The sequence below is a fragment of the Fimicolochytrium jonesii genome, assembly GCF_025526975.1.
Source record: "Fimicolochytrium jonesii strain JEL569 chromosome Unknown EV422scaffold_4, whole genome shotgun sequence".
Taxonomy (NCBI): domain Eukaryota; kingdom Fungi; phylum Chytridiomycota; class Chytridiomycetes; order Spizellomycetales; family Powellomycetaceae; genus Fimicolochytrium; species Fimicolochytrium jonesii.
In genome coordinates, this window is record NW_026515671.1 from 561,736 (window position 1) to 589,734 (window position 27,999).

Below are 27,999 nucleotides of genomic sequence, written 5' to 3' on the forward strand. Positions count from 1 at the left end.
TTGAATTTGGTGCCGCAGTGTCTTCGGAGGGATTCGCCGCCAACAGAGCGGCGTACAGAGAAGCCATTGGGGACTACCGAAGCTGCAGAGAGTAAGGGATGCGCCTTAAAGCCGGCTTGAGATCGAGTGTCAAAGCCGGTATGATCGAATTTCAGAAGCGCCGAGCACGCCTGCATGCGTTAACTCCATCCATGTCCAGTAACCCCCTAAAACCGGGTTGATGCCCGACTCTGCGGAACACCAATATGCGGAAAACCTCCATGTATTCTACCGAGTCTAAATATACTGTACAATGCACAACCTATTACTCGTTGCTATTGCGACTCTACGGTCAAATGAATCACGACTTGCGTTTGTAGATTCTGTGTCGGCAGGTTAAGACGAAGAGAGAAGTCAATCAAAAATAACCACATCAAAACCCCCTTCCCTCACGCCGAGCGACCCCTCGCCAAATTACCTGTTCATGAAAGTAACAAAGATATCCCTCGGCAGCAAGCTTTCATCAATCTGCTCAATGAGTTCGGAGATCCGCTTGTAGCTGCGGTCCTCGTACTCACGGTAGACCGTTTCAAGGTGAAGTTGCTCATAGATGCGCTTGACAATGGCCACATTTTCAGGGGACTTTTGCCCGTAGTTTGCCTAGATTGTGGGAGCACGTTAGTGGGATCCCCGCAGAATGAAAAATCGACCCAAAACACAGCACTTACATCCAACAACTGCCGCTGTTCAACAGTAGCGCGTTCCAATGCTTGAATGATCAACCACCCACACTTGTTGTCCTCGATGTCAGTCCCAACCTTCCCAATGACCTCCGGGCTCCCATAGCAGTCCAAGTAGTCGTCCTGGACCTGGAAATACTCGCCGAGAGGGAGAAGTACAGCTTTGGCCTGTGCGTAAGCTTTTTCATCGGTGATGGCGGCCAGGCGCATGGCCAGAGCGATGGGAAGGTAAAAGGAATAATAAGCGGTCTTGTATTCTACTATGTAGGCGTGTCTTTGTGCAGTGAGCTGGAAATGTGAGAAGTCGACCCAGGTGAAATAGGAGGGAAGTTGCACCACATCTTACTTTTGAGGGGAGAACTTGGAAAGATCGACATGGTCTTCTGGGGCGGTCAGCAGATCCATCATCTGCCCGAGCTCGGTCTGGTAGGTGACTTCGTGGAACATCTCCACAAGTTCGGGGTAGTACGCCTCGGCGCGAAAGTACTTCTTCAGCAGCCGGTAGATGGCGCTTTCGCAGATGATGGCGTCGTTGATGGCAATCATTCCAATGTCGGGCTATTGCATTTCAAGAACCGTTTGATCAGTGTTCGCGGCCTTCCTGAGCAAGACTGAGTCTTCACTTACCTGCTTGTACCAGCATGGTTGTCCGCGCCTTGTGATGGAGCCATCCATGATATCATCGGTAATGAGGAAGAACGCTTGCAGCTGTGATGTGGGGGCAACCGACATGAGTTTCTGAGCCTTTTCGTGAGAGTCATTCCTACCCAAACCCACCCATTCAACACCCCATCCCAAAACCTGGGCCTTGAACAACTCGTCTTTCGTCAAATCGCGCTTAAACAGGGACTTCAGCGCAGACGGGACAGTGAGACCGCGGTTGAGTTTGCCGCCCGGAACCGTGTAGTGCAGCATCTGTAAAACCAAATCAAAAGGAACGGTCAACGAAAAGCCAGACGAAATGGCGATCGAAGGCTATAGATCAATGACAATTCAAGCAATACCGCACTGCTAGCTACCCTGTACGTCGCCACGCAATCGACTTAGGCTCTGCTTTGCTATGCTTCTTCGTAATGCATCGTAAGAGTACTCTGATCTTGCGCGTCGCTTCGCTCGCTGCAATGAACCTACGCTGGATACGATTTGCTTGAGCCTCGCTCCGTTCGGCAAGGTTGTAATGCGTCGTATTCGATTCTCTTTCTCAGAATCCCTCCCTCCACATCCTCCCCTCCTTCTCCAGATCTTTCCCCTTCAAATATCCCCTCTCCTCCTCGTTCCTTCTCAACTAACCCTCTTGATATGTTCGACACCCTCTTTGGGCACCTTGTAGTTCCCCAAGTCCTGAACAATATCCTCCGATATAATTTCGAAGGTCTCCATGAAGGCATTTTTCTCATTGGGTTTCGCTGGAGCCTCCAGGGCCTTCGTAACGGGTGCAGGTGCTGTAGCCATCTTTCGATAGATGACGTCTGAGGGAATTATAGGTTCGCTGTGAGGTGGTGCTGCTGGTGACGGAGGGCGAAGGACAACTCGGTTTGTTGCAGTTGCGCGTGAGAGACCTCGTCGGAAGAGGGCCGTTTGACGGCGGCAGAAGAGTGTTTGGACGGATATGATTGCAGGGCTAGCTGGAGGGACCGAGACCCCGGGTGGAGACACTATATATAGGCGGAGGACTGTGGTCGTGATGCGAAGGCATGCTGTTCCTCTTTTCCATGTCGAACGGTGGTTTGCGAGCGACCCGAGGTGGCCCGACGTGCTTTCGACGTGTGAGCGTGTGCGCGAGAGGCGCGAGGACTCCCGCGATTGTTGTTGCCTCATTTCCCGAATTGCGGAATTAGACCTCGATCTCAAGTCTCCGCACATCTGTACCGTGGGCATACCTCACAGCCATGACGTTGAACCGGATTCTTGTCCCCGTGAAGAGGGTGATTGACTATGCCGTCAAGGTCCGAGTGACCGGCGGTAAAATCGACACAAATGTCAAGGTACGTTTGCTCTCGATGTTAGTCCGTCGTTTTTTCCATCGCATTGACTAGTGCGCCCTCGAGACATATGTACAATGGGGATGTAGTCAATGCAATATTGGTGACGACCATGTACTTTTGAGTTCATGTTCTCTGACCTTTCACCTTTCTTTTCTAGCACTCCATGAATCCTTTTGACGAAATCGCCGTGGAGGAGGCTGTACGGCTGAAGGAAAAGAAGGCTGCAAAGGAAGTCATCGCCTTGAGCATTGGTGGAGCAAAGAGTACGGAGACTCTTCGGACCGCTTTGGCTATGGGAGCTGATCGCGCCGTGCACGTGGATGTGCCTGAGGGAACGGAAGTCTTGCCTCTTCAGGTGCGTCGCTAGGTTCACCCGCGTTTAAGGCTTGAGGCAGCGGGATCGCAATTCTGAAAATGAACGTGTGGAAATAGGTGGCTAAGTTGATCAAGGCCGTCGCCGACAAGGAGAAGCCGGAGCTGGTCATTTTGGGAAAGCAAGCCATCGATGACGACAGCAGTCAGACGGGCCAGATGCTTGCTGGTCTTTTGGGATGGTCGCAGGGTACCTTCGCCAACAAGCTTGAAGTTGCTGGCGATAAATTGACAGTCACCAGGGAAGTTGACGGTGGTCTGGAAACTATCTCGACAAGGTTCCCCGCTATTGTTACCACGGACCTCCGGTATGTGGCCTTCGATTACTGTTTTCTGCATCGGTATCCCTCTCAGACGAGACTTTCCTGTAGGTTGAACGAACCACGGTATGCTACACTACCAAACATCATGAAGGCCAAGAAGAAGAAGATGGAGGTGTTCAAGCCCCAAGATCTTGGTGTGGATATCACTGCTTCAATTGAAACCATCAACATTGCTGAGCCTCCCAAGCGATCTGGTGGAAAGAAGGTCGAGAGCGTCGATGAGGTATGTCATGGAGGCTACTGAAGCTACATGTTGAGCACATCAACTCATGTCGTTCTTCGTAGCTTATCGACAAGCTCAAAAACGAAGCGAAGGTCCTATGAGGTGTTAGATCAGTCGATCCTGTAGCTTCGATAGTCCCAGACGGTTCACACACTTGACATAGAATCTGATGGTGGCATATAGAACTCTTATAGCCATACGCATAAAAATCGATACCTTGCAACACCTGCTTTCGTTCTATCTATATGCGTGCGTGTTCGGACGTGCGGGCTGCGCGTACTTGGCAGTCCGACTTTTAATAAACTTTCCAACTTTCTCACGCGACGAATTCTCGGTGGTGAGCCTGCATCTTGTTATCAAGATGGCTTCGAATCCACTGAAACGTCCTGCGGACGAGAAGAAGCCGGCCTTCAAAAGGTTCAAGCCGCTATCTACCTTTAGAAGCCCTCTAACGCCACAAACCCCCCCAGCGGGTGCCAAAGTCCTGAAGAAGACCCCGGCTCCGGCAGGCCACCCTTCAGCCAACTCGGCCGCGGAAACATCAGAAGAAGTTGTCCGCTGCTACAGCGCTGTGTACAGGAAGCGGCAGCAAAAAAAGGTCAGTTCCCTGGCGAGGGACTTTTGGAACCGTGTCTTATATCAACGGACTCTCGTATCATTCCCGTGGGAAGAACAAGACTTGGGAAGGAGGTGAAGCTAAACTGTGCTAGTCTCCGACTTGCCTGTGCTCATGGATACCCCATCCGAGATAGATGGAATCGTGGTGATGCGTAACAGCAAGTGTGTCCTCCTTGACATGCAAGCGAAGGAGTAAGTTGCGGAGAAGTTGTGTAGCTTGGCGGGATACTCACCCCTATTGTTCTAGGCTGGGCAAAGTAACGTTTGCGAACTCGGATCCATTGTCGGACGGATGTCCTTTGAGTATCGGGCGGCTGGAAGCAGAGGTAAGCTGGATTTGTGCGTTGCACTCCGTCGCAGCTGTGGTAACAAAATCAGGTCGGGGCCCCAATCCCTTGGGAAAACTATATCAGCGGAAGTGAGTCGCCTCTCTTTTCGAAATGAGACCACGTGCCTGTGCTGACCAAAAGATGGAATCCAGAGTGCTTTGTCAAGCAATCTTTTGCAGCAGAGCCCAAGAAGATCGCTTTGGCGGCGAAGACCTTCAAAAGTCTATTCAGCGGTCCAAAGGACTCATCTGCGTCTGCATCCGTCACAACCCCACGTCATAGCCCAGATGCCCCCGATGCGTTGGTACGTCTTTGCATATTCATTCCTTGTCGGACTGCTGCTCACCGGACTTTCCACAGGTGATGCCGCGGCCCAAGGACACTGCGTCTAGGTCTGTACTTCAAGAAGCGCTTGTTGTCCGTCCCAACTAACGCCATCTTCTAGAAAGAGAAATGTGATGGATGTGGTAGTCGATCCGTACATTGCACGTGGGTTCTTACTTTTCCAGTACGAAAATGAGGGAGTAGACTCCAACAACCGGAAATATTCTTGTAGGACATCTTCGTGCGCACCAACGGCTAGGCGTTACGTTTCTCTACGAATGCGTGAATCAAATGAAAGGTACGCGGAAATCTCACATCCCGCATGGAGCAGGTCTTTTTCTAACCTTTTGCCGCAGATTACGAGGGAGCAGGTGCAATCCTTGCAGATGAAATGGGACTAGGTATGCCCAGTCGCAGAGCCTTCTGTTACACGCCCTAGTCGAACTGTGGGTATCTTTGTTCTCCAGGCAAAACGGTGCAGACAATAGCACTATTGTGGACTCTCCTGAAGCAGTCGAGCCACGTTGGTGTTCCGCCTTTGAAACGAGGTGAGATTTGATAGTGTCCGTATGATCCGTCCGTGGACGCTGACGCCGCGCAGCCTTGGTTGTATGCCCGGCATCCCTTGTCATCAACTGGAAGAACGAGTTCAAGAAGTGGCTAGGTGATCAACGCATCCAAGGTAAATGAGGCAACATTAGGCGGCCAGCGAATATCCGGTGTACTGATCTATCTTTTTGCAGTGATGGCGATAACCACTGATTCGGAGGCAGCGCAGAGCTTCAACGCCGGCCGCATTTATCAAGTGCTGGTGATAGGTATGCTTATCGCTGTTTATGCATGTCAATCCGAAGTCGTTGACTCGATGGTATTTTCAGGTTATGAGAAGATGCGATCTTGCTTCAAAACCATACAGGTACGCAAACGGTTCTTCCTCCGGTTGGACGAGTACAGCCTTGACAAAAATCATATCGTCCCGAAGGAAGGGAACTTCGACATCGTTGTCTGTGACGAGGGTACGCATGCGCATGGCTCGAAGGTTCAAGATGCCGTGCCGTCATCCTCATCTTGAAGCGTGCACAACAGGACATCGACTGAAGAATGCTCAGATGCGCACCAGCCAAGCGCTCAACTCTATTAAGACACGGCGGCGCGTCATCTTGTCCGGCACACCGATTCAGGTACTTGAGACTTCCTCATTTGCGAGAGACCGGTTTGCCAACACTTGCATTTCAGAATGATTTAGGAGAATTTTACGCCATGGTAGATTTTGTCAACCCAGGTATGTTGCGCGGAACAACTTAAGGAATCATCGTGGACACTCATTGGAACGCGGATAAGGTCTTCTTGGAACGGCCGCCACCTTCCGAGTAAGTCTAAGGTACCATGCAAAGCGTTCATACGCAGCGTCTGAATGAAATCATCCAACAGAAAGTCTATGAAGAACCGATCAAGCGCAGTCGCGAGCCAGGCTGTAACACCACTGAGCTCGAACTGGGGCAAGCTCGTGCGGCAGAATTAAGTCGTTTGACGGAGCTTTTCGTTCTGCGGAGGACGTCGGAAGTGAACTCTTGCTACCTTCCCGCAAAGCATGAAATGGTTCTTTTTGTCAGACCAACGCCAACGCAGACGGCGATATACAAGCATGTTGTCAGGCTGTATGACCGTACCCATTTGACCGACCAGACGTCAACGATGAGCAATGCTTTGAAGTACATCACGGTGTTGAAGAAACTCGTCAACTCGCCGACGTTGGTAATGTGTTTTAGAAGCGCAAGTTATTCTATAGCATGAGCACAATGCTGATTGGTTTCAATCAAGCTGTCGGAGGAGGAGACTGAGGGCTTTGAACACAAACTAGCAACGGAAAACATGACAAACTCAGGTATATTGTTTGTGCCACCAAGTTCACAGCCCATCGGTTCACTCACTTCCTTCCTGTTCACTCCAGGCAAAATGGATCTTCTCGTCATGTTGTTGCATGAGATCCGAACGAAGACTGAGGAAAAGGTGCCCTGTGCTCCATGGCTTGGGTTTCCGGCGCAGAGTTGACCAAGTTCCGTTTATTCATCAGGTGGTGATTGTCTCCAATTGGACACAAACCTTGGACTTAATTGAAAGGCTCTGCGAGCAAAAAGGATATGACAGGCTGCGCCTCGACGGAAGCACGGCGGTGCAGAATCGTCAAGAGTAAATACCTGATGAATACATGAAGATCCTTGCAGTCAGGGGCTCAATGTCGCTTGCTTCTAGTCTGGTCGACAAGTTCAACAGCAACGCGTCGTGCTTCATCTTCCTCCTCAGCAGCAAGGCGGGAGGTGTGGGGTTGAACTTGGTGGGGGCGTCTCGCTTGATCTTGTTTGACATCGACTGGTAAGCCACTTCGGCAGCTCTTGTGATGGAGGCACGGGATAGGCTTACTAACGGAGCGGGGTAGGAATCCAAGTATTTGCCAACAAGGTAGGTTTTCGGGCCGCCCTATCGAGATGATCCCTTGCTCATATGAAAAGAGCAGCCATGGCCCGTATCTGGCGTGATGGCCAGCGCCGACCAGTGAAAATATATCGATTCTTGAGGTGAGTCTACCAAACTACTTCGGCCGCCTACTACTCAGACGACTCATTTGCTTTTCTAGTACTGGCACGATTGAGGGTAAGTCTACCTCAGACATTCTCGCAAAATGCTTACCTTTCGACAACCGCAAGTTCTCACTCTCGACGCAGAACGAATCTATCAAAGGCAGCTTACGAAGCTAGGTCTGAGCGATAGCATCATTGATCAAAAAGTTATTATGGACTAAGACTTGTCATTTCCGCGAGTTTTTGACTAACGGTTTCAGTAGGCTACTGAAGGGAACGGGTTCACCGTCGCAGACTTGAAGAACATCTTCAAGCTCGAGTCCGAGACTGAATGCCTCACTCATGACCTCGTAGGATGTAGCTGTTCGGTAGGTTCCCCTCGCATTCATGCCGTAACACCGCCCGTCTGACACTCCGAAAGGGCAGGAAAGCGCTTCCCATGGCCTCGGCAATCGACTGCCTGGCTCAACTACAAGAATGGTCGCATATCCCGACCTCAGGGGAAACCCCCACGGGAAAACATGAAGAGCTAGCAGCGGCGGATTGCGAGCTCGGAAACCTATTGCAGCGACCTGAGACATCGAGCGTACTCTCTTTCATTTTTCATCGCGTGTTTGCTCCTGCAGTTCCCACCGCGAGTGCTGAGACTAGTTAGATCACACATACGCGCGCGCTATGGGACTTGCAAATTCAGGGTTCTATGTTAGGTTAGAATGTTCAGTTTTGTTATGTACATGTTGTCAGACAATATAGATGGGGAACTAGAAATTATGTACATGAAAATGGATTTGATAGCTTTGCTCATTTGAAATCGTTCTTGAGCACCCATATGGCAGGGCCAGGAGTTTCGGGTTGTGTAAGGGTAGCAATGCCTTTCAGCATTTTCTTGAACGCAATCGCATCGTCGTTTTTAACCTGGTTTTTGAAGTGTCGCAAGATCTCTTGGGTGGTAGCACGGCCCTCACGAGCACCAAGGAACTCCTGAATCTGCAATATCATCCCTTGCCGCCCATTCCGGTCGATGGACCCGACATCCACCGGCCCAGTCAAACCATCACTATTGCGTTCGATCGCGCTTCGGTTGCGGAGGTTGCCCAAGATGGAAGCCGACGACGCCGGTCCGCCAGCATTGCCCCCAACGTTCGGCGACGCTCTTGCACTCCCAGAAACACTATTGAACCCCGAGGCGGACCCGCTCCCAAACCCGCTCACCGCCGGCCTCGACGACATCCGCGGCGAGGCAAGCGGCGAGCCCCTGGGCGTAATCGACCCAAAGCGTCTTGGCGAATCCATCCCCGCTGCGCCGTTCCGCCCCGTGAAGGTAGGCACATGCACACCCTCCCGCTGGCGGATCCGTTTGCGGCTCTGCCGTAACGCCGCGATGGCTTCGTTGGCTACGCGCGAGGCTTCCTTCTCAATGATAAGTTGCTCGGGGCTGGAGGCGTCCATGATTACGTCATGGTGCAGGGCGGAGTGGACGCCGGATTTGGAGAAGAGGGATTTGAGGACGCGGTCGTCGTCGTTGGCGGTTGGGATGGCGGCGTCAGTGGAGTTCGATTGCGTGGTTTCGTCGTCGGCTTGGGGTGTGTACTCGTCGACACGGTCTAGCGTAGCAATGGACTCTAACGCTTCGTCGCCGTCGGCCTTGCGTTTCCCCTTGCCGCGACTTGTCCCTGTACCGTTCTCGGGACTCGGCACGTCAATTTCAGCGCTAGTCCCATGAAACAGATCCCCCGTCTCCGTGCCATGCTCATCAGCGCCACCCAGCGTGAACAAATCATTCAAATCATTGTTCTTGAAAAACCGGCGTTGCCGGGGGTCTTTCAAGATCTTGTTGGTCAAGAACTGCTTAAAGATTTGACGATGATAGATCTTCTCCTCGATTGTCCCAGAGGTCATCAACCGGTATATGGTCACGTCCTTTCTCTGTCCGATCCGCCACGCGCGCTCGCGAGCTTGCACGTCGGTGGAGGGGTTCCAGTCCGGATCGTAAATGATGATCCTGTTGGCGCCCGTCAAATTGATCCCAAGCCCACCCACACGGGTTGTCAACAGAAACACAAACACGGATCCGTCGCCATTAAACTCATCTACAAGCGCGATCCGGTTCTTGATCGGCGTACTGCCATCCATCCGTCTGTACCGGTACCCTTCCGCTTTCAGGAACTCTTCGAGGATATCCTGCATCTGAATCGTCTGGCAGAACAGCAGCGTGCGGTGGCCTTGCGTCTTCCACATCCGGAGAAGCGCTTGCACGACTTTCATCTTGCCTGAGTGTTCCACGGCACCATAGTCTGCGTCGTTTTGCTTGGTTTCGCGGAGGAGGATGTCTGGATGGTTACATATCTTCCGCATGATGTCAATACCGTAGAGGGATTGCCGCTTCCCAGAAAGGATGCTCGCCACTTCATCGGACCTCAAAAACCTCTCATATTCCTCACGTTGGTAAGGGGTCAATCTGCAGAATAGGACTTGCTCAGTCTTCTTCGGCAGATCGGATGCCACGTCGGCTTTTGTTCGTCGTAACATATATGGGCTGATGAGATCGCGGAGAACACATGCGCACTTGTAGGCGGTCTGAACCTGGATATTGGTCGCGTTCGAGTAGCCTCCTAGTTGCACGGGGATGGCGAACTGCGCTTGAAATACAGGTAGCGTCCCTAGTCGACCTGGGAACACGAAATCGTATAACGACCACAGTTCTGTGAGGTTGTTCTGGATGGGCGTTCCTGTGAGGATGATTCGGTGTGGTGTTCTCAGCTGCTTGCATGCTATCGTGATGTCTGCGTCTGGGTTTTTGATCTGGTGCCCTTCATCTAATACCGCACAGGCCCATTTGACAGGAAGGAGTTTCTCGGAATACACTCGAATGCCAGCGTAGGTTGTGATCAGTATGTGGCCTGCAAGTCCTGATTGTCAGTGGCATTCCTCGCAATCCGTACCAACGGCCCCACAATACCGACCATGTTGAAGCACCCTATCAACTAGAGCCCCCGCGCGCCCCAACATCTTCTTCGCATTCGCCGACTTCTGCTTCTTCACAGGCGCCAATTTCCGTTTCTTAAACCGTTTCTTCCCATCCGCGCCTCCTCCGCCCCGTCGATCCTCGTAAATATCGCCATCGCCATCATCAAATAGTTTCTCTTCAGCATCCTTCTCCGGGTCAAAGTCTTCCACGTCGTCATCGAGGCTGGATGGGACGAGCCCGCTGCCGGAGGAGTGCAAAATGATTGCCCGGAAGGGTGGCCACCATTTGTGCAGTTCTTGTACCCATTGGCGGAGGACGGTCGCGGGGCATACGATGAGGATGGGCCCGTGTAGAAGGTTGGAGAATTGAAGACCGGCGAGGAAGGCTATGACTTGGATTGTTTTACCCAATCCCTGAAGGGAAGTGTCCAGTCAAATAAGCGACGGTAGTTGATTATCAAAAGCGAACAAGAACCTCACCATCTCGTCACCAATGATCCCGCCAGTCTCCTGACTGCGAAGCTCCCACAGCCACTTTACACACGTCCGCTGGTAGTCAAACAAGCACGAATGAATGTCCCCGGGGATCCGGAACCCACCATCGAACTCTGCGTCGTCATCTTGCGGTGATGGCTGCGTCATCTCGAGATCAGCGTCGGCTTCAAGCTGTTCGGCGGGTATAGCCTCCGCGTAGTGCACCCCACGCTCCCGCTTAGCCCGGTGCCACCGTCTCCGAGACGCCCAAGCCGTCAGCCTCTTCTGATACGTCGCCTCATCGCCATCATCCGCGTGGCGGTTATGATGGCTCGCAAAGCTTCGACTAGAGGACGAGCCGCCCAAACCCAGATCTTCCTGTTCATCACTGCCCACCTCATCGGAGTTTTCTGGCGGCTCCTCTTCATCCTCATCGTACGCATCTGATCCAGTCGGTGTAAACTCATCGTCATCATTATCTTCCGTCTTCACCCGCCGTTTTATAGTCGTTCGCGTCCTCGGCGCGGCGTCAACCACCCCCTCCTCGTCAGCCTCGACCTTCACATCCGCAATCGTAGGCGCCTCAGCCACACCTATCCCACCCGACGGTTCACCCCCCGTCTGCGCCTGCCTAACCCCCCTCACATTATCAAATGGCGTAATCTTCCCCGTCCTAATCAATTTCTCCCGCTCCGTCTCCTTTCCCAAAATCATGAGCCCGAGCTGCTCCTCCCGCGACTGGCCCGAGCTGATACGCTCTAGGATCTCGCGCTCGGTGTCTTCGAGCTCTTCGATGCGGTCACGCACGCGATGGATTTTTGTTTGCACGCCTTTCCGGGTCGTGCCGGCTGGGGGTAGTTCGTATTCTTCTTCTAGGGCGTTTAGGCGGGTTTGGAGGACACTGTGTCCCCGAATGATGGGTTATCATTTCAGCTCAAGGCGTAGACTTGTGAATATAGCTTAGTCCAAACCTCAGCTGCTTCTGGACTTTGGCAAGACTCTTCGCGTTGTTTTCGGCATCTTGTCTCCGCATCGACTCGTCCACCTGTCCTCCTGCCGCGTTAGCAGGCTGCTTTCCTCGACTGATCACACCTGATACCTGAGTCTCACCTCAGCCATAACATCCTCCTCCATTTGAGTCTGGTCCCTGACTCCCAGCACAAAGTCGCCCCCGAGTTCGCGGGATATGCCTTGCAGCTCAGGGGCAACCTGCTCATATTGTTCACTACCCATGGTTGATACAGTGCCCGCAAGTAGAGCGGAAGGGCCCTTCAGCGCTGTTAATACAGTTGAGAAGGCGTTCTGCAAAAGCGAGGGAACTGGGTGCAAACTGTGGCAATTCCCAGGCAGGCAGTCCCACAGGTCACCCCCGACGCAGCCCCCGACGACGTCTTTTGAGTCTTTTGGCTTGACACGATTTGTCCGCGCGTTTCTCCTTCCCCACAGCCCTCCTTCTCCTCCTTCCCCACTATCCGAGCTTCTCAACCACGCTCGCTCACCACGCTAGGTTCATTAATATGACAGAGAAGGCCACTAATGTGGGGTCCGCCGTCCCTGGCGACGGGCATATCCAATATGCCGTCGAAAAGGTAGCGCTCTGATCTCCCTTCCATCTTCGAGAGCCCAAAACCCTCCACTTCTAAACTTCAGCTGTCTCCTCCACCCATTTACACCCACACTCCCACGGCACATACCAGTCAGACGTCTCACCACCTTCCGTAACCGCTTCCAACACCACTACCCAGCAACCATGCACACCAACCCGCCTCTATATCGGCAACCTCCCACCAACACTCACAGAATACCACCTCCTCAAACTCTTCTCACCGCTCGGAACCCTCACCAAGATCGATTTCTTGTGGCATAAGCAGGGGCCGCATAAGGGCGAACCGAGGGGATATTGTTTTATTGAGTACGCGGATAAGGCGGACGCGAAGCGCGCTGTTGAGAAGATGCATGGGAAGGTCGTGGCGGGACGGACGTTGGTGGTGAGCTTTTCGGTGGAGTTTGAGGGTGAGCAGGGAGGGGCGGCTGCGGCGGTGGGTGGGTCTGCGAATAGTGGGCCGAGTGTGGCTACGAGTGTAGCGACGGGCATACCGACGGCGTCACGGCGCGGGAAGGGACGGGGCAGAGGCAGGACGGATCCTAGGTATCGGGAGCCGCCGCGGGAACCGGTGAATCAGAAGCTGCAGGCGAAGGTGGTACATGTGAGGTATGTTACGACTTTGTATGTTTTGGGGGTGGTCGCGGCGGGGAAATTACGGCTGTTGACATGCGTCGCCCCCTGCAGCACGGACAGCAAGATCTCTGCGATAGAACGCAAAATGCAGCAACTGCAGCAGGCTAAGGATAAGGGTGGGGAGGAGTGTGGGAGTGCTGGGAGTAGTACGCGTTCTTCGCCGTGGCAACATCGAGATCGGAGGACCGACCATTCGCGGAGTCATCCGTATAGACGGTAGCTGATGAGAGCTGATGGCAATGGGACGGCTTGAGGCGCCGGCAACGAATGGCAATTACCTGGGATGAACAGGTGCCTTCGATTCGGTTGCTCACTTTGATACTCATATGATATCCCAAAATCCGGGTTCATTGGAAGAGTTGCATACACAAGTACGCTGATAAATACGTTCATAATGATATAGTGGTTTGCAGCCTCACTGACTGACTTGCTGATGTAGCCGACATCTCGATTGTTTGCACACCTGCCTATGATCCGCCCTACTGTAAAACCCTGGTAGCCCCCTCAAGCAACTTCTTCCCCACACCCCTCCACAACCTCTTCTGCCCCTCCTGCGCGCGCTGGAGCTTAAACGCCAGCACAATCGAGTACTGCAACACCACCTTCCTCAGCTTCCTTATCCACAGAAACATCAACAGATTTGTTCCTGTGCTGATCAAAAAGTGCTGTGCACGTTTAAGGGCAGCTGAGCGGGCGGCGTATGCTACGCGATGCGGGAGGGAGTGGATGAAGCGGGAGATGTAGGCTGATAGGGCTGTAGAGCGGGGTGATTTTGGGGTGTTCGGGTTTGTTGGTGATGGCGGTGGGTGGATCGAAGGTGTGGAAAGATATGGGGTGACGAGAGGCGTTGTCGAGGAGAAGGCGGGTGATATTGTAGGGTCGGAAGGGTTGGGTGGAGGTAGCCTCCGTTCTATGTCGTCTAGTCGGAGTGAGAGTTGAAGCAGAGCGGCTGCAAGATCGGACAGTTGTTGCGGTGAGGTGGTGGTGATTCCGGGTGGTGCCGACGAGCCTGTGACTACGCTGGAGACTGGCTTCATTTCCAGCCCGGAGTTGGCGGGCGGTGCAGGTGAAGAAGACATGTTAAACGGAGCAGCGACTATACCTGCCTGTCGAATGTGGGCCGTTTGCCAAATTGGAAGCAGGTTGTTGAGAAACAAGCCCTGTTTGTCTTCCCTGCTTGGAACTGGACTATTGGAAGCCAAACGCGTGCACGAGCCGGCCGCGCGATAAGTCATCTCCCTCGTCAAATAATTCCACGTCGGTTGCGCAATCCTCCTGCGTCCAAACTGCCTGCCTGTGTTCCTTCGGCGTCGACCTCGGAGTCTCAACTTCACAATAAAACGGCAAACAAATGCTACCCATTCTCAGGCTTCTCCCAACAAGTCGCTGCAGTCCTGTCTCTCAAGAGCTTCCAGAGTCAGAGCATATTCCCTCAGAGAACCCATTCCCATAGTCTAACTCAGCTAGCCTAGCATGACAAGTAGGTCCGCCGTCTACGCGTTTCCCAGTGACGTTTATCCTCACCACCCCTCCCTCCTCCTTTTACAGAACCACTGCACGGCCTGATACCTGACCAGACAATAGAACATATCGATAGCTTCACCCTAGAGTCAGGGACAGTCCTCGAGAATGTCCCCGTGGCTTTCAAGACGTGGGGGACGCTGAACGAGGACGGGTCGAATGTTATGGTTATTTGTCACGCCCTGTCTGGGTCTGCTGACGTTGAGGACTGGTGGGTTCCCGCAGGGGTGGAGATTGGGATGGAGACGAAGCGGTGGGGCCGAGTGCGACTCACATACAGGTGGAAGCGCCGAAGGCGGGGTTTATGCGAGCGCTGGCGAGCAGGAGTTCCTTGCGCTAAAGGCGCCATACTCCTAATCACGGCTCTTAGCGAGCCTCAGCGAGCGTTGCATCCTCTACGGGCGAAGCGAGCTACGCTCCGCCCACCGCGTTCCAACCTCCTCGTCGGAAGGGAGCGAGCAGGAATACTTTCATCCGACATCCAAACATCCGAGATTTGACTGACACGAACCTCCTCTTTATGTCAGGTGGGGACCACTGCTCGGTCCGGGACGAGCATTCGACCCCGACGTCTTCTTCATATTCTGCGGCAACGTCCTTGGTTCGCCCTACGGAACCGCATCCCCACTGACTACAGACCCAAAAACCGGCAAGCCATACGGCCCAACATTCCCAATCACAAGCGTGCGAGATGACGTCCGGCTGCATAACGAGATCCTGACACGGCTCGGTGTCAAGGTCATCCAGGCGGTGATTGGCGGGTCTATGGGCGGGATGCAGGTGCTGGAGTGGTCGTTTTTTGGGAGTGACTATGTGAAGAGTATCGTGCCGCTTGCGACGTCGGGAAGGCATTCCGCTTGGTGCATCGCTTGGGGTGAATCGCAGCGGCAGACGATTTATAGCGATCCCAACTATGGTACGGAATGTTGTACGAACTGGAAGTTTTTTGGTTCTGACTACTGACATGTGTCCCTCCTCTCGTCGTATCAGGCAATGGATACTACTCAGCCGACAGCGTAAGTCACACTTTTCCCACGTAATAATAGTCCCTGCGCATTTCTCACACCCTCCTCCCTCATAAGGCTCCAACAAACGGCCTGGCAGCCGCCCGCATGCAAGCCCTCCTCACCTACCGCTCCCGCAACTCCTTCGAATCCCGCTTCGGCCGCAAAGTCATGCCAGGCGCCAACCCATCCTCCTCCCCACAACCCGCCCCAACAGCAACAGCCTACCACAACGAAGGCAACAAATCCAACCCACACTCCCCTAACGGGAAGAAATCGTCCTCGGCAGAAGCCATCGCATCGGATACGACCGAAACCGAACGCACAAGCGACACGACGTCCCCACCTAAAGTCTTCTCCGCACAAAGCTACCTCCGCTACCAGGGCGATAAGTTCATCAAACGGTTCGACGCGAACTGTTATATCTCCATCACGAGGAAGATGGACACGCATGATGTGTCCAGAGGCCGTGGGGAGTATTTTGATGTGTTGGCGAGGGTTGAGCAGCCTACGTTGGTCATAGGTATGCGCGAAACTACCCGGTGCGCCCACATGGCGTTGCTGTGTGGTATCTCACCAGCACTGTTACATTTGTTTTAGGAATTGAAACCGACGGCCTCTTCACCATCGGCGAACAACGCGAGCTCGCCGAATCCATTCCGAACGCCACGCTGGCCGTCATCGCCTCGCCGGAGGGACACGATGGCTTTCTTTTGGAATTCGAACAGATTAATCGGCTGATATCCGATTTCATTAGGGTGAATGTCGCGCATCTGTTCGAGGGTGCTGGGGAGGGGAAGGTGAAGGTCGGTGGTAAGGACGCGTTTGTGGCGGCTAAGCCGAGTGTGTTTGGGGAGGCGGAGGACGCTCTTTTATGGTAGCCTCTTTTGGGGAGGTGGGGACGGGTAGACTAGGTAGAGGGGACTCTGTGATGCGGAACCACAGGATCACTATCACTTTTTTCCCCATGGCTCTCATGTACAGTATGTGGGAAACGGTGTACGGACTTCCATTCAATACCAGCGAGAGGTGCATCATCTCTGTTCGCTTATGGCATATGCTGACCGTCGTCGACCACTTTGTTCCATCACCTAAGGGCACCTTCAAATCAAACAGCGAACATAGTATTCGCACCAAATCCCCTTCTTCTCTGCATATTGTACATGTACATCCTTCCATCTGCCCCGCCCAGACTCAAACAGACCCCATCCCCAAAGCATGCTCCATCGCCACATGAGGGTCCATCAACGCAGTCGGCATCGACGGGTCTACCGAGAACGAAGGAACCAAAATAAGCAAGAAAGCACTCTCAAGATTTTTCCTGGGAATCTCATAAAAAGACGTACCACCCAAGAAATCCTCATAATCGATAGTCGAGTCCCGACCTTCTAGGATGTCCAGACCGAGGTTGCGCGTGGGGAGGACTGGTATCCTTCGGATCTATGAGCGCGAACGAGCGGGGTGAATATGCGCGCTGGGTGGTAGACGTAGACGTAAAGGAGAGATGGGTCCATACCTGGCTGACAATAGCCTTCTCCATCTGCAAACGCAGCGGGGCGTGCAGACCGAAGGTTTGGCGGTGTGTTGTCATTTGGAGCTGGTCGTGGGTTTCCTTCCACTGCGGAAAACCCAAAAACGGCATCGTGTCAGATCGCACCCAACCCACCCACCAGAATTCACATACCCAACATCCCCTCCCAACATACATTCTTAGCAATATTCTCCAACGGATGCTGCGGCACAATCTCGCTGCGCACGCTGCGGAACCCCTGTCGGAACGTGTCGTGTACGCCGTACTCTGTGTCGCGGCCGACGGCTGCGATGGTTGTGGATGTCGGTTTGGTGGTGGGAATTAGGCGAAGGGACTGTGAATGTTGGAGGGAGTGGGTGCATTGAGCTTCATTACTTGCGCTATAGGATAACTATGAGAGAGTTGGAAAGGAAATACATACCATGATACTTGTGGGTTTCGGGTGAAAGGACGGGGCGTGATGGTTTCGGCGAAGGCTCAAGTGCTGGGCTTTGAACGAGGATCGCTCTCTTTTCGTGAGAGCTCGAACAAAGGGAGGCGAGGAACGAGTGACCGGGGATGTCGAGCAAAGCTGTGGGTACTGATGCTCTTGGGTCCTACGACTGGGACCTTGCAGTTGTTTCTTGGGAATGCAATGCGAAAGGGAACGAGCCGGGAGAGACTCTCTGTCTTCTGGGTGACGCGCGTCAATCAACGAGCAACCCTAACCCTTACTTCGACCCTTTCAACCGCCTCGTCTGCCGTTGGCCTCAGTGCCTGCCGTTGAACGGGGGTTCCCAGAATCAGCACCGAACAGACCGAACAAACATGTCGGAACCCATGGACATAGACGGCGGTTTGCCCGCAGAGGCAAAGCCTGTTACTGGCCTTCATCTCAATGGTAGGTTTCCTTGTCCCTTTCGTTGTTGAGGGCCGTCTTAGTGGCTGCACGTATACTCAACTGCCACCTATGCCAACGACAGTGCTTTCCGAAACCCATGAGACGAGAAACATGCACGGTCTGCGGCACCAGGACTACCAACGCTATAGGTATTGTCAAGTCGGGTAGCTGGAATGAACGAGGTCAGCCCCTCTGAGACGATTCGGTTGCAGACAATTCTGCGCCAGGAAGATCGCCCGACTGCGAAAAGTTGGTGGCCTCACCCAATCCACACCCAAAAAGAAATACGTCCGCAAGCCGGTCACTGCGGAGCTCGTAACAGGCGAGAAGTGAGTTGGGGTACCAGATTCGCGCATCACGCTGGGAAAGTGACGCTCACACCCGGAAAAGATCATTACAGATTCTCCTCTTCGAGGCCGAGCGAGCATGGGCGTACGCCATGGAGATCAAACAGGAAGTGCGGGACGAGCCGCGGAAGAAGTTTCACATGATCAAGCGGTTGAAGCGGGGAGTGGAGGCGGCGAAGAGCTTGCAGCAGCTTTGCGAGACTTGTGCGGATGAGAGGACTGTGTTGGATGTTAAGGTCGGCAGTTACTCTCTGTGATTGGTGGGAATGGGCAGCGGCTCAATGGGAAACACATCTTTGCAGGCGTACGCTGCACTTCTCTCGGCATACCTCGCTTTCGAACAACAACATTGGGAGGATGCCCTCAACAAGTTTGCAGTTGGAAGGTGTGTTGTCATTGTCTCGCATCGCGCACGGATGTTGAAACTTACCCGCTTTACCCTCACTTTTAGAACGATATACGCGGGACTATCCAACACTGGGAATTCCCACCAGGCCACTTTAGCCCAATCAGCGATAGACGGGATAGATCCCAGCATAAAATTCTGTGCGTACAGCTTGAGGATATCAGGAGCTCAGACGGTGGAGATCGAGAAGCTGTTGGAGGCTCAGGATAAGAAGGCTAGCTTGGGACTCGATGCGTTGACCGCACATGTCAAGGTATGTTCCACCTTTCGAAAACATTGAGGTTCGCTTATGCTGACTGTGGTTTTCCCTTCAACCAGAACACACTCGCCGAATTCCGTCAAGAACCGGTCGAAGATGGAGCGTTCAAATGGCGCGGCGCGTCGGTTGCGTTTAAGAACGAGAAGATCAGGCAGGGAATGGATGAGGCAAAGAGAATTTCCGAAACACGCCCTTACACCTTTATTGGACCGTCGGCGCCTGAGGGAGTCGAGGCTTTGCCGGGAGTTGCTGATGGCTACGACATGTTGCTCGCCAAGTGGACGGAAGTGGTGGCGTTGGCCAAGTCGGATGTTCGGGAGGACGAGGTAAGGGCTTTGCTTTCCAAGTCGGCCGTCCCATGAGGTCGAGAAATTGACTATTTTACAGATTGCAGTCAGCAAAGTCAAATCATCGAAAAGTGACCAGACAACAGCAGCACTGCGATGGGTCTTGGTCTACGCCACATTCCATCGCCTGCTCACTTTATTGACGCGGACAAATCTGAAGGTGGAGCTGACAAAACAGCAAATCAAAACCCAAGCCCGGGGCACACCCAGGAAGAAGGCAGCTAAACCGGAAGATGTGCTACGACTTTATGATGCCGTATTGCAGGTGTGTACTTCCGTTCTTTTTGTGCTGAATGGGGTACGGGTGGTGAAGCTGATTTGGTTGTCAGGCTGCAAACGACTTCTTGAAGTACCCAGAAGTGGAAGCGGACGCTGGGCTACACAGCCTGGTGCAATCGGCTGTTTATGTCATCAAGGCGGAGAGGTAAGCGTGGCGTCTATCCCTACCTGCTTTCGATCGATGTTACCTAAAATCCCGATGTTCTATGCAGAGCTGCATACCTCGCAGAAACGCTCAGTCGACAAGGCAAGCGCGACGAAGCGACGACGCTCCTCGAGCGCGCCTCCGAACACGCAACGCAAGGCCGAGCGCTGATCGAGAGCAGCGCTCGTCGTCAGTCATCCGTCGCGGGTGAGGATGACGAGGACGACAGCGCCGTCATTCTGGAGCTCCGGAAAGCGGTCGTTGCTATCGATGGCGCTGTCCGTGCTGCAACGGTGCGGGCTCGTGCACAGTCCTACTTGCAGAACAAGGAGGATGTGGATACGGTTGCGGACGGCGTTGCAGATATGTCGATCCAGAACGGCAGCCAGGCCAAAGCGCCTCGCCAGGTATTTACCCACATTCTACCTTGCACTTGCCCCATATTCTCACGCGCTCCGTCTCTTTCCGCACAGCCCCTCATCTCCAATCTCGACACCTACATCCCCACCTTCGACCGCACCAACCCGAACCTTGTCTCATTCCCGCCCCAACTTGCCCCCGTCCCTTACAAACCCCTCTTCTTCGACATGGCCTACAACGGCATCGATTTCCCCACCCGCAACCTGGCGCGTCGCGCCGAAGGTGCGGAACGCGTCCCTAGGGCGCAGGATGTCGTGGAGGAGACGAAGGAAACGAGTGGTGGGCTTTTGGGTGTCCTTGGGGGGTTGTGGGGCCGGAAGTAGGGGTGTAGGATAGCTGTGGTTTGTTGGATATATATGAATAGATGTATATTTGGAGTAGAGGAAACCAGTCCGGCAATTCGCCAACAACAACAGTCGCCGGCCTATCCACTCGCCGGCCCGTCCCGTCTCCCACCAGTGGAAGGCGGCATCCCTCATAGCTCAACTCTGCCATATCATGCAGGCAACAAGCCAAAATATTCAAAAAGAAAAAATCGGAGAATGGAAACCAACTTGCGCAACATCGAGGGAGACTGAGGATATCCTTCTGCGACGTTTCTATCTTTTCTTTCCTCACATTTCACTCGACTCCCAATGGCTTTGATCGTCAATCCTATCAAGCCTCTCAGGCCCTTCTGGACAAGATGTGACTTGTATTGACCCGTTTGCCCTGACAAGAAACCTGGTACTGTCAAAAATCTGTCAATTGTATGCCTATGTACGCGGATGCGTTTCTGATGACACGATGACAATCAAGAATGATTGTATGTGTTCTGTTCAGATTGATATCTAAACGCGACTGCATTGCAATTGGATAATATCAACTGGAATTTTGAACCTCGCCGGGTCACTATGGGCTTGCTCATGGCCCTGGCACTGGTGTTCCCGGTATTGCACTACCTCCGGGTGACGCCGAAGCTCTTTTGAGCACCACAAAACAAAGGAAGAAATATAAAATGTGTGTTGAGGTGTTGGGGTTGGTGGGTGGTGAGCCGATGGGAGGGGGTGTGAGGAGGACGCGGAGGAGGAGAGATGTGCTGTGAATGGTGTGCCGTTTGACGATTGCGTCGATAACCAAGAACACACTATGTACAAATATCATCCCTCATATCATCCGCCAACTTGCGCTGCTCGTCCATAAGCATCGTCGAGAACCGTCGTAGCTGGACCAGCGCGGCCGACATGTCCGGTTCACTACGCCTTTCTTGGGTATGTTTCTGCTTTCCAAAAAGAGATGAGCGATGTTCAGAATGTAATTCACATATCGTCAATGCGTTTCAGGATAGACGCACCTCAGGCACCCGCCTCTCCATCCCGCCACCCGTTACCCTTGTCGTTGGAATACCTGGCCGCGGGTCCCTATCGGCGTGGGAGAAGGCGTTACTGGTTCGTCTGGTGTGGATGGATGCCTTGATCCTGTGTTGTTGCTGTTGCTGTTGATGTTGATGTTGATGTTGATGTTGCTGTTGATGTTGATGTTGATATTGTAGCGGCTGTTGATTGTGATGTGTCGAACCTGGCGCGGAGCGGAGCGTTAAAAGCCAGGCTGTGACGGATTCGTCTTGTTCGGCGGGTGAGTCTGGTGGTGGATCGCTAGGCTTTGCTTGTTTTGATGAGGTTGGGACTGGGGCGGGCGTAGGCTTGTGCGTTGCTGGTCTTAGCGGTGGGGATGGTGGAGCTGGTGCTGGTGCTGGTGGTTTGGCCGGTGATCGGCGCTGCTGAAGCGCCGGAAGGTCGCTCTGAGGTGGACTACCACTCCTCACAGATTTTACCGCCTGAGCTTTTTCGGCTGGACGAGAGACTGCCTCCGCTGCGCCGTTTTCCCTATCCTCCCCTCTCTCCTCCCTCGCCCTCCTCGTGGGCATCTCAGCACCACCATCAGCTTGCCCATTCGGTGCTTCATCAGCCGCAGCGACCTTCAACCCACGCCGGCCGGTGAATACATGCGGGGTAGGTGCAGCGGGCGGTTGCGGACTGCATTGGCGAAGGGGCGGGAGGCGGTTGTTGGGTTTTACAGTCGATGTCGAAGGAACGGGTTTTCGAGCTGATCCTATTGAGAGCGGTCCTGGTTGGGCGGGTGTGGGTTGCGTGCGGAGTACAATTGGTGGGTCGGTGCATTGTTGCCTTCCAGCCCGATTTGGCGTGCCGATCTTTTCTGGGGTGGGTTTTACGCGGCGCAGCCGGGGTATCCGGCTTGTGCCGTCGGCGGCGAGTGAGCGCGGGGCGTTTGTGGGTGGCGGTTTCGGCTGCATTAGTGGTGTCAGCTTTGATGCCGTCGCCGTCTTTACCGCGCTGTGGATCTGCTGCCCTTTCAGCGGTCCCACCGTCTCCCCCACATTCATCTTCTGTAAAGCCGAAATCGCCCCGCCAGGCTGCGCACCCTTCCCCCTTCCGTGATTCACCTCCTTCACTTCACTCGGCCCCTTCATCTGCTCCCTCACCTCCGCCTCATACTTCTCCATCATCCTTCGATCCTCCTCGTCCGCCTTCATCTTCGCCTTCTTGTCCCGATCCTTCTTCTCTGCAATCTGCTGGCGGAGCGCTGCTTGATATTCGACGGCGGCTTCGTTTCTTTTGCGGGACTCGAGGGATTCAGAGCCTTCGAAGCGGTTGAGGAGGGTGGTTTGGAAGGGCGGGGTGAGGGCTGCTGGTTCGGCGGAGGTGGCGATGGGTGGGGCTTGGTCCCGTACTGAGGACTGTCCACTGCCCAACGCATCTACACCCTTCTGACCCGCATGACTCGACGAAACATCAACCTCGCAATGAGATTGGGCAAGCCCACTGGGCCCTCGGTCGGGACATACTCGGAGCGTGTGGACCTTGCCATGCTTGTCGCGGAGCGGGGACCCGCCGCCGCCTATTGACCGGCGCGACCAGAAGAAATCGTCGGGGGTTGGGGCTGGGGGTGCTGCAGCGGTTAAGGAGATGCGTTTGTTTGTGGGTGTCGGTACTACTTGGTTTTGAAAGTGTCAGTTCGTGTCGTCGTTTGTTCGAACCCTCAGGGCACAGTACCTGTAGTTTTCTATTGCATGGGACGTAAATTCTTCACTTAGCAAACAATGCGGTGGCAACTGAATGCATTCAAAACCCTTACCTACCATTTCCGTTCCCAAGACGGTGCTTTCTCCTCCGATCCTCTTGATCTCTTCCAGGCAACGCTGTGCATCAAAACCGTCAATGTCCAGTTGGCATAGCCTTCACTGAAGCAACGCTGTTCAACAACTTACCCGGCCGCTGGACGACGGTTCCCCATAGATGTTGGTACGTTGGGGCAGCGGTGTGCTTGATATTGGCAGCTCGAACATCCCTGTATAGACCTAGTGTGGTGTCAGGTTCATCCAATGTCGAGCGGTCTCTGCGTATCTGTCATACATACAAGTTGTTTGCCTTTGCGCTGCTCGACTTCAAGACGTTTGCGCTCTTGTTGCTGTTGTTGTTGGGCGGCTGGTCAGCAATGGGTTTTGTTAGCCTAGCTTCTCCCTATGCATGTTCTTCAGAGGACTTCAGTGCGCCTGCTTACCGAGCTCTTGCAGCCATTGCTGCCTTGCCGTTTCTCGATCCTGATGTGGACAGTGAGTATCTTGGCCCCAGTACACCATGACACCAGCCAATGACAGCGAACCTGCTCATGCCACGTTCGAACCATCGATGATAATGTACAGTACGTATGGGTGTTGCTAGATAAGATGATATCGCCTGCTCGTCGGTGTTGCCGGAACGACCATCCTGTCAATAGCGAACTCCGCCTGGGGACGATTGCAAGCCACATACGCGATAGGGTGACATACGCTCATTGCATTTGATCGCGCGAGGTTCCTGGGGGCGGTGCTGCCCAGAGATCCCAGCACTATTAGCACCACTTTCTGATCCACCCGGCCCATCCTTCATCGCTGAAAACAGCTCTTCCTGGCCCAAGCATAGAATAGAGGCTTGCAAGATTTACTAAGGCTAACTGCGAAGGCATCGTCGGAAAAGATGTCGCCCTATTTCAGGACCGCTGCGCCCCATGTCGCTGCTACTAAGCTTGCCTGCGTGATGGTTGGCCTTCCTGCGCGTGGGAAAACCTATGTTGCCCGCAAAATCGCACGTTACCTCGCTTGGCTAGGGCATCATAGTCGCATATTCAATGGTAAGCGCAATTCGTTGTCAGCTTCTTCGGATGACCGTTAATACTCATCATACGTCCCTATGTCCTCTGTCTCGACCTCCAGTGGGAAACTATCGACGAGTGGCAGTTGGTGCCGTGCAGCCGCATGACTTCTTCGACCCCACAAATCCAGCATACGCCGAAAAGCGGAAGGAGGTGGCCGACAAAGCGCTGGAGGATATGTTAAGCTGGTTTGGGAAAGCTGGCGACGCGCCTGCAACAGGCGCGGTCTTGACGAAAGACGGTCCTATGACGCCGGTGACTAGCAGGCCACGCAGCGACTCGCTGAGTGTGGTCGGAGCGGGAACGGGTGGACCGGGATGGGTAGCAGTGTATGATGCTACCAACTCGACGGCTGAAAGACGGCAGGGGATTTACGAAGAGTGCCTAAGAAATGGGGTCGACATCATGTTCATTGAGAGCATCTGCGATAATGACGATATCATCTTGGCCAACATCAAGGAGGTGAGTTATTCCGGAGTTCTGCATGATCTTGACGGGCGAGCGCGTCGCTGATTCCACTATGTAGGTCAAGCTTTCGTCTCCGGATTACGTGGGAATGGACCCGGAGAAGGCCGTAGAGGACTTCTCTCGCCGGATACAGCACTACCAAATGGGCTACCAAACTCTCGATCCATCCGAATGCTCCGGCAACATTCCATTCGTAAAAGTCATCAACGTCGGTGACCAAGTCATTGTGAATAAAGTCAAAGGATACCTCCAATCCCGCATCGTCTACTTCCTCATGAACCTGAACATCACCCCAAAATCATTTTTCTTCACACGACATGGCGAATCCATGTACAACGTACAAGGAAAGATAGGGGGAGACGCGGATCTAAGTCCGCAAGGAATGCGTTTCGCGCAGCGATTGCCGGGTCTGTTAGCCGACAAACTGCCCAAGGAAACAAAGTTGACGGTGTGGACATCCACATTAAAGCGGACAATGCAAACAGCGTCACATTTGGAGTTCCCGCAACTGCAGTGGAAGCAGCTGGACGAGCTGGACTCGGGAGTGTGTGATGAGCTCACGTATGAGGAGATTGCTGAGAGGTATCCGAATGATTTCTCGGAACGGGATCTGGATAAATGTAAGTTTTACTGTGTGTACGATGGCTGAGCAAGCGTCTCATCCATTGCTCCTGCACTTTCCCATATGACAACAGTCAACTACCGTTATCACGGAGGCGAAAGCTACCGCGACCTAGTACAACGCCTCGAACCCGTAATCATGGAACTCGAACGCCACCACGAACGAGACCACGCAATCCTCATCGTCGGACATCAAGCCGTCCTGCGCGCCATCTACGCCTACTTCCTCAACTACTCCCTTGACGAATTACCGTACGTCAAGATCCCATTGCACACCGTGGTTAAGCTGACACCCAAGGCGTATGGCTGTGCGGAGGAGCGGTATGAAATTGACATCCCGGCTGTTGACACGCATAGGGGCATGCCGCATCCTGCTTTGGACGCGAAGAGTAAATAGCTTCTGAAAGAGATGTAGGGGTGTTTTTTGTAGCGGCTTTGATAAAATTAGATTCGAGTGGGTATGGAAATGCCGAATGTGCGTGCGGATGTGTACATGCGTGTAGTTGTCTATGTGTCACGGATAATAGGGGAGAACAAAATTGGGAAGACGCCAGCGGTGAGGCCTGTCCTAGCTACAACGCGGCAATCTGAGGACTATTCTTACAGGACCATCTCGTGCAAGGATTATTCCTTTCGTCTCCGCTTGGTGCGCGATTGTGAAGCTTCTGAACCAGCTGGTGGGGTTTGCGTCTGCGCCTTTTCCTTATTGATCTTTCGTTTCTGGCCGAAGTTGTTGTCAACCAGGTGCTGCAAGAGGTAACGCGAAAGGAGTCAGCCATAAACGAACGCCGGACGAGAGCATCTTCCCAGCCTCACATACCATATTAGCAACCCTCTGCGCCAATGCGACCTCATTCAGGATCCCTAACACATCATTCTCGACCACATTCATCTCCAGCATCTTCTTATCCATCTTCTTCTCGATGTTGAGCAGCACGTTGATGTCATGTTGCGTGACGAAGGAGAGGGAAAGACCGCCGCGGCCCGCACGCGCTGTTCGTCCGACTCGGTGAATGTAGTCGGTGGCGTCAGCGGGGAGCTCGTAGTTGAGGACGACTTGGACTGTTGGGATGTCGAGACCACTGTTGGAGAGAGAGCAAGATTTTGTCAATTTCTTTTCTACCTCAAGAAAATGAGCATTCCTGCTTTCCCTCTCCTCCAAAACGTACCGACTGCCCACATCAGTAGCCAGCAAAATCGGCACAATCCCCGACTTGAATTTCGCCAAAGACCCCAGCCGATCCGCCTGGCTCATCTGCGCATGCAGCGCGGTGGACTTCAGGCCCAGCTCCCGCAGTGTGATGCGCAGCCGCTCGCACGTCCGGCATTTGCCAGTGAAGATGATCATCGTTTTGCCTTCGAAGGTGGTGCGGATCAGGTGCGCGAGGTAGGCGTCGCGCACGGTGGAGGAAATGAACATGTAGCGTTGGTCGAGCTTTTCTACTGTGTCGAATCTAGTGAATCCCAAACCCAGGCACGTCAGAGATCGGAACAGCCCAAAGTGGCTAGAGGTCAAGAGTCTGGGCATACCTGGTATTACACTCGTAAACAAATGGCTTAACCCCCTCCTTGAACTTCAACCCTTTGATTTCATCCGTCATAGTAGCACTAAACAGCAGCGTCTGTCGTTTCTTCGGCAACTGATCCAAAATGGCTTCCAGATCCTCCGCAAATGTATCGTCTAGTAACCGATCCGCCTCATCGAGAACCAGAAACTTCAGTCGTTTCAGGCTGATGGCGTTCGAGCTGCTGTTGATGTGGTCGACGAGGCGGCCGGGTGTTGCGACGATAACGTGGGGACGGCGGGAGAGTTCGAGCGCTTGGTTCATCATGTCTGATAAAGGAAGGAGCCTGACTGAGTCTTGCCGATGGTGTATGTGACAGGAGCAGAAATGTTGGACACTCACCTAAACCACCGACAACGACCGATTGCTTCAGGTTGATCCCCGCGCCTAATACCCTAAATTGCTCCGCAATCTGAAAGGCTAGCTCCCTAGAAACGGAACAAGGAATCAGCCGTCAGCGTTTGCCCTCTACTCCTTCCTCCCTTCCTCCCCTCGATTCCCTCGGCAAGTCCAGCACATCCCCCAACGCTCACCTCGTTGGCGTCACAACGAGCGCAAATATCCCATACGGGTCCTCCGCCAACTTCTGCAAAATTGGTAAAGCAAACGCAGCAGTCTTTCCGCTTCCCGTCGTCGCACTGCCTACTACGTCTCGCCCTGCCATACAAAAGTTGAGAAATCAGGGTGCTGAAAAAAAAAAATACGCTTGGTCGTGGGTCACAACTCACCAGCGAGAATTTCGGGTATACATGCTCGCTGAATTTCAGTCGGCTCTTTGATAGACAGCGTCCGTAGTGCGTCTTCCAGCCAAGAGTCCAAGCCGAGGTCGTTGAAAGTGCGTTTATCGGTCATGGTGTTCGTCA

The 27,999-nt window shown here is 53.5% G+C and overlaps 12 protein-coding genes across 12 annotated transcripts; 6 read left to right on the forward strand and 6 right to left on the reverse strand.

Moving 5' to 3' along the window:
• Positions 1–453: 453 nt before the first annotated feature.
• EV422DRAFT_493189 (isoprenoid synthase domain-containing protein) lies at positions 454–2,171 on the reverse strand (the record flags this gene model as incomplete). Its single annotated transcript, XM_053067654.1, has 6 exons — positions 454–639; positions 708–993; positions 1,066–1,277; positions 1,347–1,427; positions 1,497–1,634; positions 2,010–2,171. 6 exons carry the CDS (start codon positions 2,169–2,171, stop codon positions 454–456), a joined length of 1,065 nt encoding a protein of 354 aa, XP_052928029.1.
• Positions 2,172–2,608: 437 nt separating this feature from the next.
• EV422DRAFT_564854 (uncharacterized protein) lies at positions 2,609–3,723 on the forward strand (the record flags this gene model as incomplete). The annotated part of the gene is made up of 5 exons (XM_053072238.1): positions 2,609–2,704; positions 2,862–3,059; positions 3,137–3,384; positions 3,448–3,622; positions 3,685–3,723. 5 exons carry the CDS (start codon positions 2,609–2,611, stop codon positions 3,721–3,723), a joined length of 756 nt encoding a protein of 251 aa, XP_052928030.1.
• On the forward strand, positions 3,522–8,180 carry EV422DRAFT_519074 (Rad54b protein). Its single transcript, XM_053069568.1, has 29 exons — positions 3,522–4,220; positions 4,294–4,312; positions 4,375–4,432; positions 4,488–4,566; positions 4,619–4,658; positions 4,722–4,873; positions 4,930–4,961; positions 5,015–5,058; positions 5,126–5,191; positions 5,250–5,294; positions 5,361–5,441; positions 5,495–5,575; positions 5,637–5,711; positions 5,772–5,809; positions 5,876–5,909; positions 5,980–6,074; positions 6,130–6,175; positions 6,235–6,263; positions 6,325–6,648; positions 6,715–6,778; positions 6,845–6,903; positions 6,968–7,083; positions 7,147–7,266; positions 7,331–7,353; positions 7,409–7,469; positions 7,529–7,545; positions 7,617–7,678; positions 7,736–7,840; positions 7,894–8,180. Exons 1-29 carry the CDS (start codon positions 3,792–3,794, stop codon positions 8,125–8,127), a joined length of 2,628 nt encoding a protein of 875 aa, XP_052928031.1. The 5' UTR covers positions 3,522–3,791; the 3' UTR covers positions 8,128–8,180.
• On the reverse strand, positions 8,164–12,346 carry EV422DRAFT_309110 (DNA dependent ATPase). The gene is made up of 5 exons (XM_053066165.1): positions 12,024–12,346; positions 11,885–11,958; positions 10,920–11,814; positions 10,436–10,853; positions 8,164–10,372 (listed from the first exon to the last, which is right to left on the reverse strand). Exons 1-5 carry the CDS (start codon positions 12,144–12,146, stop codon positions 8,274–8,276), a joined length of 3,609 nt encoding a protein of 1,202 aa, XP_052928032.1. The 5' UTR covers positions 12,147–12,346; the 3' UTR covers positions 8,164–8,273.
• Positions 12,347–12,430: 84 nt separating this feature from the next.
• EV422DRAFT_564857 (uncharacterized protein) lies at positions 12,431–13,372 on the forward strand (the record flags this gene model as incomplete). The annotated part of the gene is made up of 3 exons (XM_053072239.1): positions 12,431–12,502; positions 12,611–13,125; positions 13,204–13,372. The coding sequence occupies 3 exons, from the start codon at positions 12,431–12,433 to the stop codon at positions 13,370–13,372; spliced, it is 756 nt and encodes a 251-aa protein (XP_052928033.1).
• A 259-nt stretch (positions 13,373–13,631) lies between these two features.
• On the reverse strand, positions 13,632–14,231 carry EV422DRAFT_564858 (uncharacterized protein; the record flags this gene model as incomplete). The annotated part of the gene is made up of 1 exon (XM_053072240.1): positions 13,632–14,231. The coding sequence occupies one exon, from the start codon at positions 14,229–14,231 to the stop codon at positions 13,632–13,634; it is 600 nt and encodes a 199-aa protein (XP_052928034.1).
• Positions 14,232–14,331: 100 nt separating this feature from the next.
• EV422DRAFT_308554 (homoserine O-acetyltransferase) lies at positions 14,332–16,727 on the forward strand. The gene is made up of 6 exons (XM_053066164.1): positions 14,332–14,632; positions 14,701–14,884; positions 15,201–15,589; positions 15,664–15,689; positions 15,756–16,200; positions 16,278–16,727. Exons 1-6 carry the CDS (start codon positions 14,626–14,628, stop codon positions 16,556–16,558), a joined length of 1,332 nt encoding a protein of 443 aa, XP_052928035.1. The 5' UTR covers positions 14,332–14,625; the 3' UTR covers positions 16,559–16,727.
• A 144-nt stretch (positions 16,728–16,871) lies between these two features.
• On the reverse strand, positions 16,872–17,632 carry EV422DRAFT_564860 (proteasome maturation factor UMP1; the record flags this gene model as incomplete). Its single annotated transcript, XM_053072241.1, has 5 exons — positions 16,872–16,945; positions 17,024–17,117; positions 17,194–17,295; positions 17,384–17,493; positions 17,626–17,632. The coding sequence occupies 5 exons, from the start codon at positions 17,630–17,632 to the stop codon at positions 16,872–16,874; spliced, it is 387 nt and encodes a 128-aa protein (XP_052928036.1).
• Positions 17,633–17,899: 267 nt separating this feature from the next.
• On the forward strand, positions 17,900–20,839 carry EV422DRAFT_519111 (uncharacterized protein). Its single transcript, XM_053069570.1, has 11 exons — positions 17,900–18,088; positions 18,171–18,237; positions 18,301–18,417; positions 18,479–18,671; positions 18,738–18,820; positions 18,887–19,094; positions 19,160–19,426; positions 19,488–19,712; positions 19,777–19,871; positions 19,939–20,278; positions 20,345–20,839. Exons 1-11 carry the CDS (start codon positions 18,016–18,018, stop codon positions 20,612–20,614), a joined length of 1,938 nt encoding a protein of 645 aa, XP_052928037.1. The 5' UTR covers positions 17,900–18,015; the 3' UTR covers positions 20,615–20,839.
• A 233-nt stretch (positions 20,840–21,072) lies between these two features.
• Positions 21,073–23,185, reverse strand: EV422DRAFT_309371 (uncharacterized protein). Its single transcript, XM_053066168.1, has 2 exons — positions 21,625–23,185; positions 21,073–21,552 (listed from the first exon to the last, which is right to left on the reverse strand). Exons 1-2 carry the CDS (start codon positions 22,822–22,824, stop codon positions 21,418–21,420), a joined length of 1,335 nt encoding a protein of 444 aa, XP_052928038.1. The 5' UTR covers positions 22,825–23,185; the 3' UTR covers positions 21,073–21,417.
• Positions 23,186–24,204: 1,019 nt separating this feature from the next.
• EV422DRAFT_309361 (histidine phosphatase superfamily) lies at positions 24,205–26,056 on the forward strand. Its single transcript, XM_053066167.1, has 4 exons — positions 24,205–24,461; positions 24,544–24,944; positions 25,009–25,570; positions 25,646–26,056. Exons 1-4 carry the CDS (start codon positions 24,308–24,310, stop codon positions 25,966–25,968), a joined length of 1,440 nt encoding a protein of 479 aa, XP_052928039.1. The 5' UTR covers positions 24,205–24,307; the 3' UTR covers positions 25,969–26,056.
• Positions 26,057–26,307: 251 nt separating this feature from the next.
• Positions 26,308–27,988, reverse strand: EV422DRAFT_493373 (P-loop containing nucleoside triphosphate hydrolase protein; the record flags this gene model as incomplete). The annotated part of the gene is made up of 6 exons (XM_053067671.1): positions 26,308–26,653; positions 26,741–27,025; positions 27,102–27,405; positions 27,479–27,564; positions 27,670–27,793; positions 27,865–27,988. The coding sequence occupies 6 exons, from the start codon at positions 27,986–27,988 to the stop codon at positions 26,308–26,310; spliced, it is 1,269 nt and encodes a 422-aa protein (XP_052928040.1).
• Positions 27,989–27,999: the final 11 nt, after the last annotated feature.

Excerpts from the sequence above, each read along its gene's own strand:
- EV422DRAFT_519074 (XM_053069568.1), top strand. The coding sequence starts at position 3,792 with ATGGTGGCATATAGAACTCTTATAGCCATACGCATAAAAATCGATACC. Across the intron at positions 4,567-4,618 it reads TCGGGCGGCTGGAAGCAGAG|GTCGGGGCCCCAATCCCTTG; the intron begins GTAAGCTGGATT and ends TAACAAAATCAG. Across the intron at positions 7,084-7,146 it reads GCGGTGCAGAATCGTCAAGA|TCTGGTCGACAAGTTCAACA; the intron begins GTAAATACCTGA and ends GCTTGCTTCTAG.
- EV422DRAFT_309110 (XM_053066165.1), bottom strand. The coding sequence starts at position 12,146 with ATGGGTAGTGAACAATATGAGCAGGTTGCCCCTGAGCTGCAAGGCATA. Across the intron at positions 11,959-12,023 it reads AGGAGGATGTTATGGCTGAG|GTGGACGAGTCGATGCGGAG; the intron begins GTGAGACTCAGG and ends GCAGGAGGACAG. Across the intron at positions 10,854-10,919 it reads GGATCATTGGTGACGAGATG|GGATTGGGTAAAACAATCCA; the intron begins GTGAGGTTCTTG and ends ACTTCCCTTCAG.
- EV422DRAFT_308554 (XM_053066164.1), top strand. Across the intron at positions 14,885-15,200 it reads TCTGCTGACGTTGAGGACTG|GTGGGGACCACTGCTCGGTC; the intron begins GTGGGTTCCCGC and ends TCTTTATGTCAG. Across the intron at positions 15,590-15,663 it reads TTATAGCGATCCCAACTATG|GCAATGGATACTACTCAGCC; the intron begins GTACGGAATGTT and ends TCGTCGTATCAG.
- EV422DRAFT_519111 (XM_053069570.1), top strand. The coding sequence starts at position 18,016 with ATGTCGGAACCCATGGACATAGACGGCGGTTTGCCCGCAGAGGCAAAG. Across the intron at positions 18,672-18,737 it reads GGACTGTGTTGGATGTTAAG|GCGTACGCTGCACTTCTCTC; the intron begins GTCGGCAGTTAC and ends ACATCTTTGCAG. Across the intron at positions 19,713-19,776 it reads TTTATGATGCCGTATTGCAG|GCTGCAAACGACTTCTTGAA; the intron begins GTGTGTACTTCC and ends TTTGGTTGTCAG.
- EV422DRAFT_309371 (XM_053066168.1), bottom strand. The coding sequence starts at position 22,824 with ATGAAGGCGGACGAGGAGGATCGAAGGATGATGGAGAAGTATGAGGCG. Across the intron at positions 21,553-21,624 it reads TGGAGAGGCGGGTGCCTGAG|CAGAAACATACCCAAGAAAG; the intron begins GTGCGTCTATCC and ends CTTTTTGGAAAG.
- EV422DRAFT_309361 (XM_053066167.1), top strand. The coding sequence starts at position 24,308 with ATGTCGCCCTATTTCAGGACCGCTGCGCCCCATGTCGCTGCTACTAAG. Across the intron at positions 24,462-24,543 it reads TCATAGTCGCATATTCAATG|TGGGAAACTATCGACGAGTG; the intron begins GTAAGCGCAATT and ends CTCGACCTCCAG. Across the intron at positions 24,945-25,008 it reads TCTTGGCCAACATCAAGGAG|GTCAAGCTTTCGTCTCCGGA; the intron begins GTGAGTTATTCC and ends TCCACTATGTAG.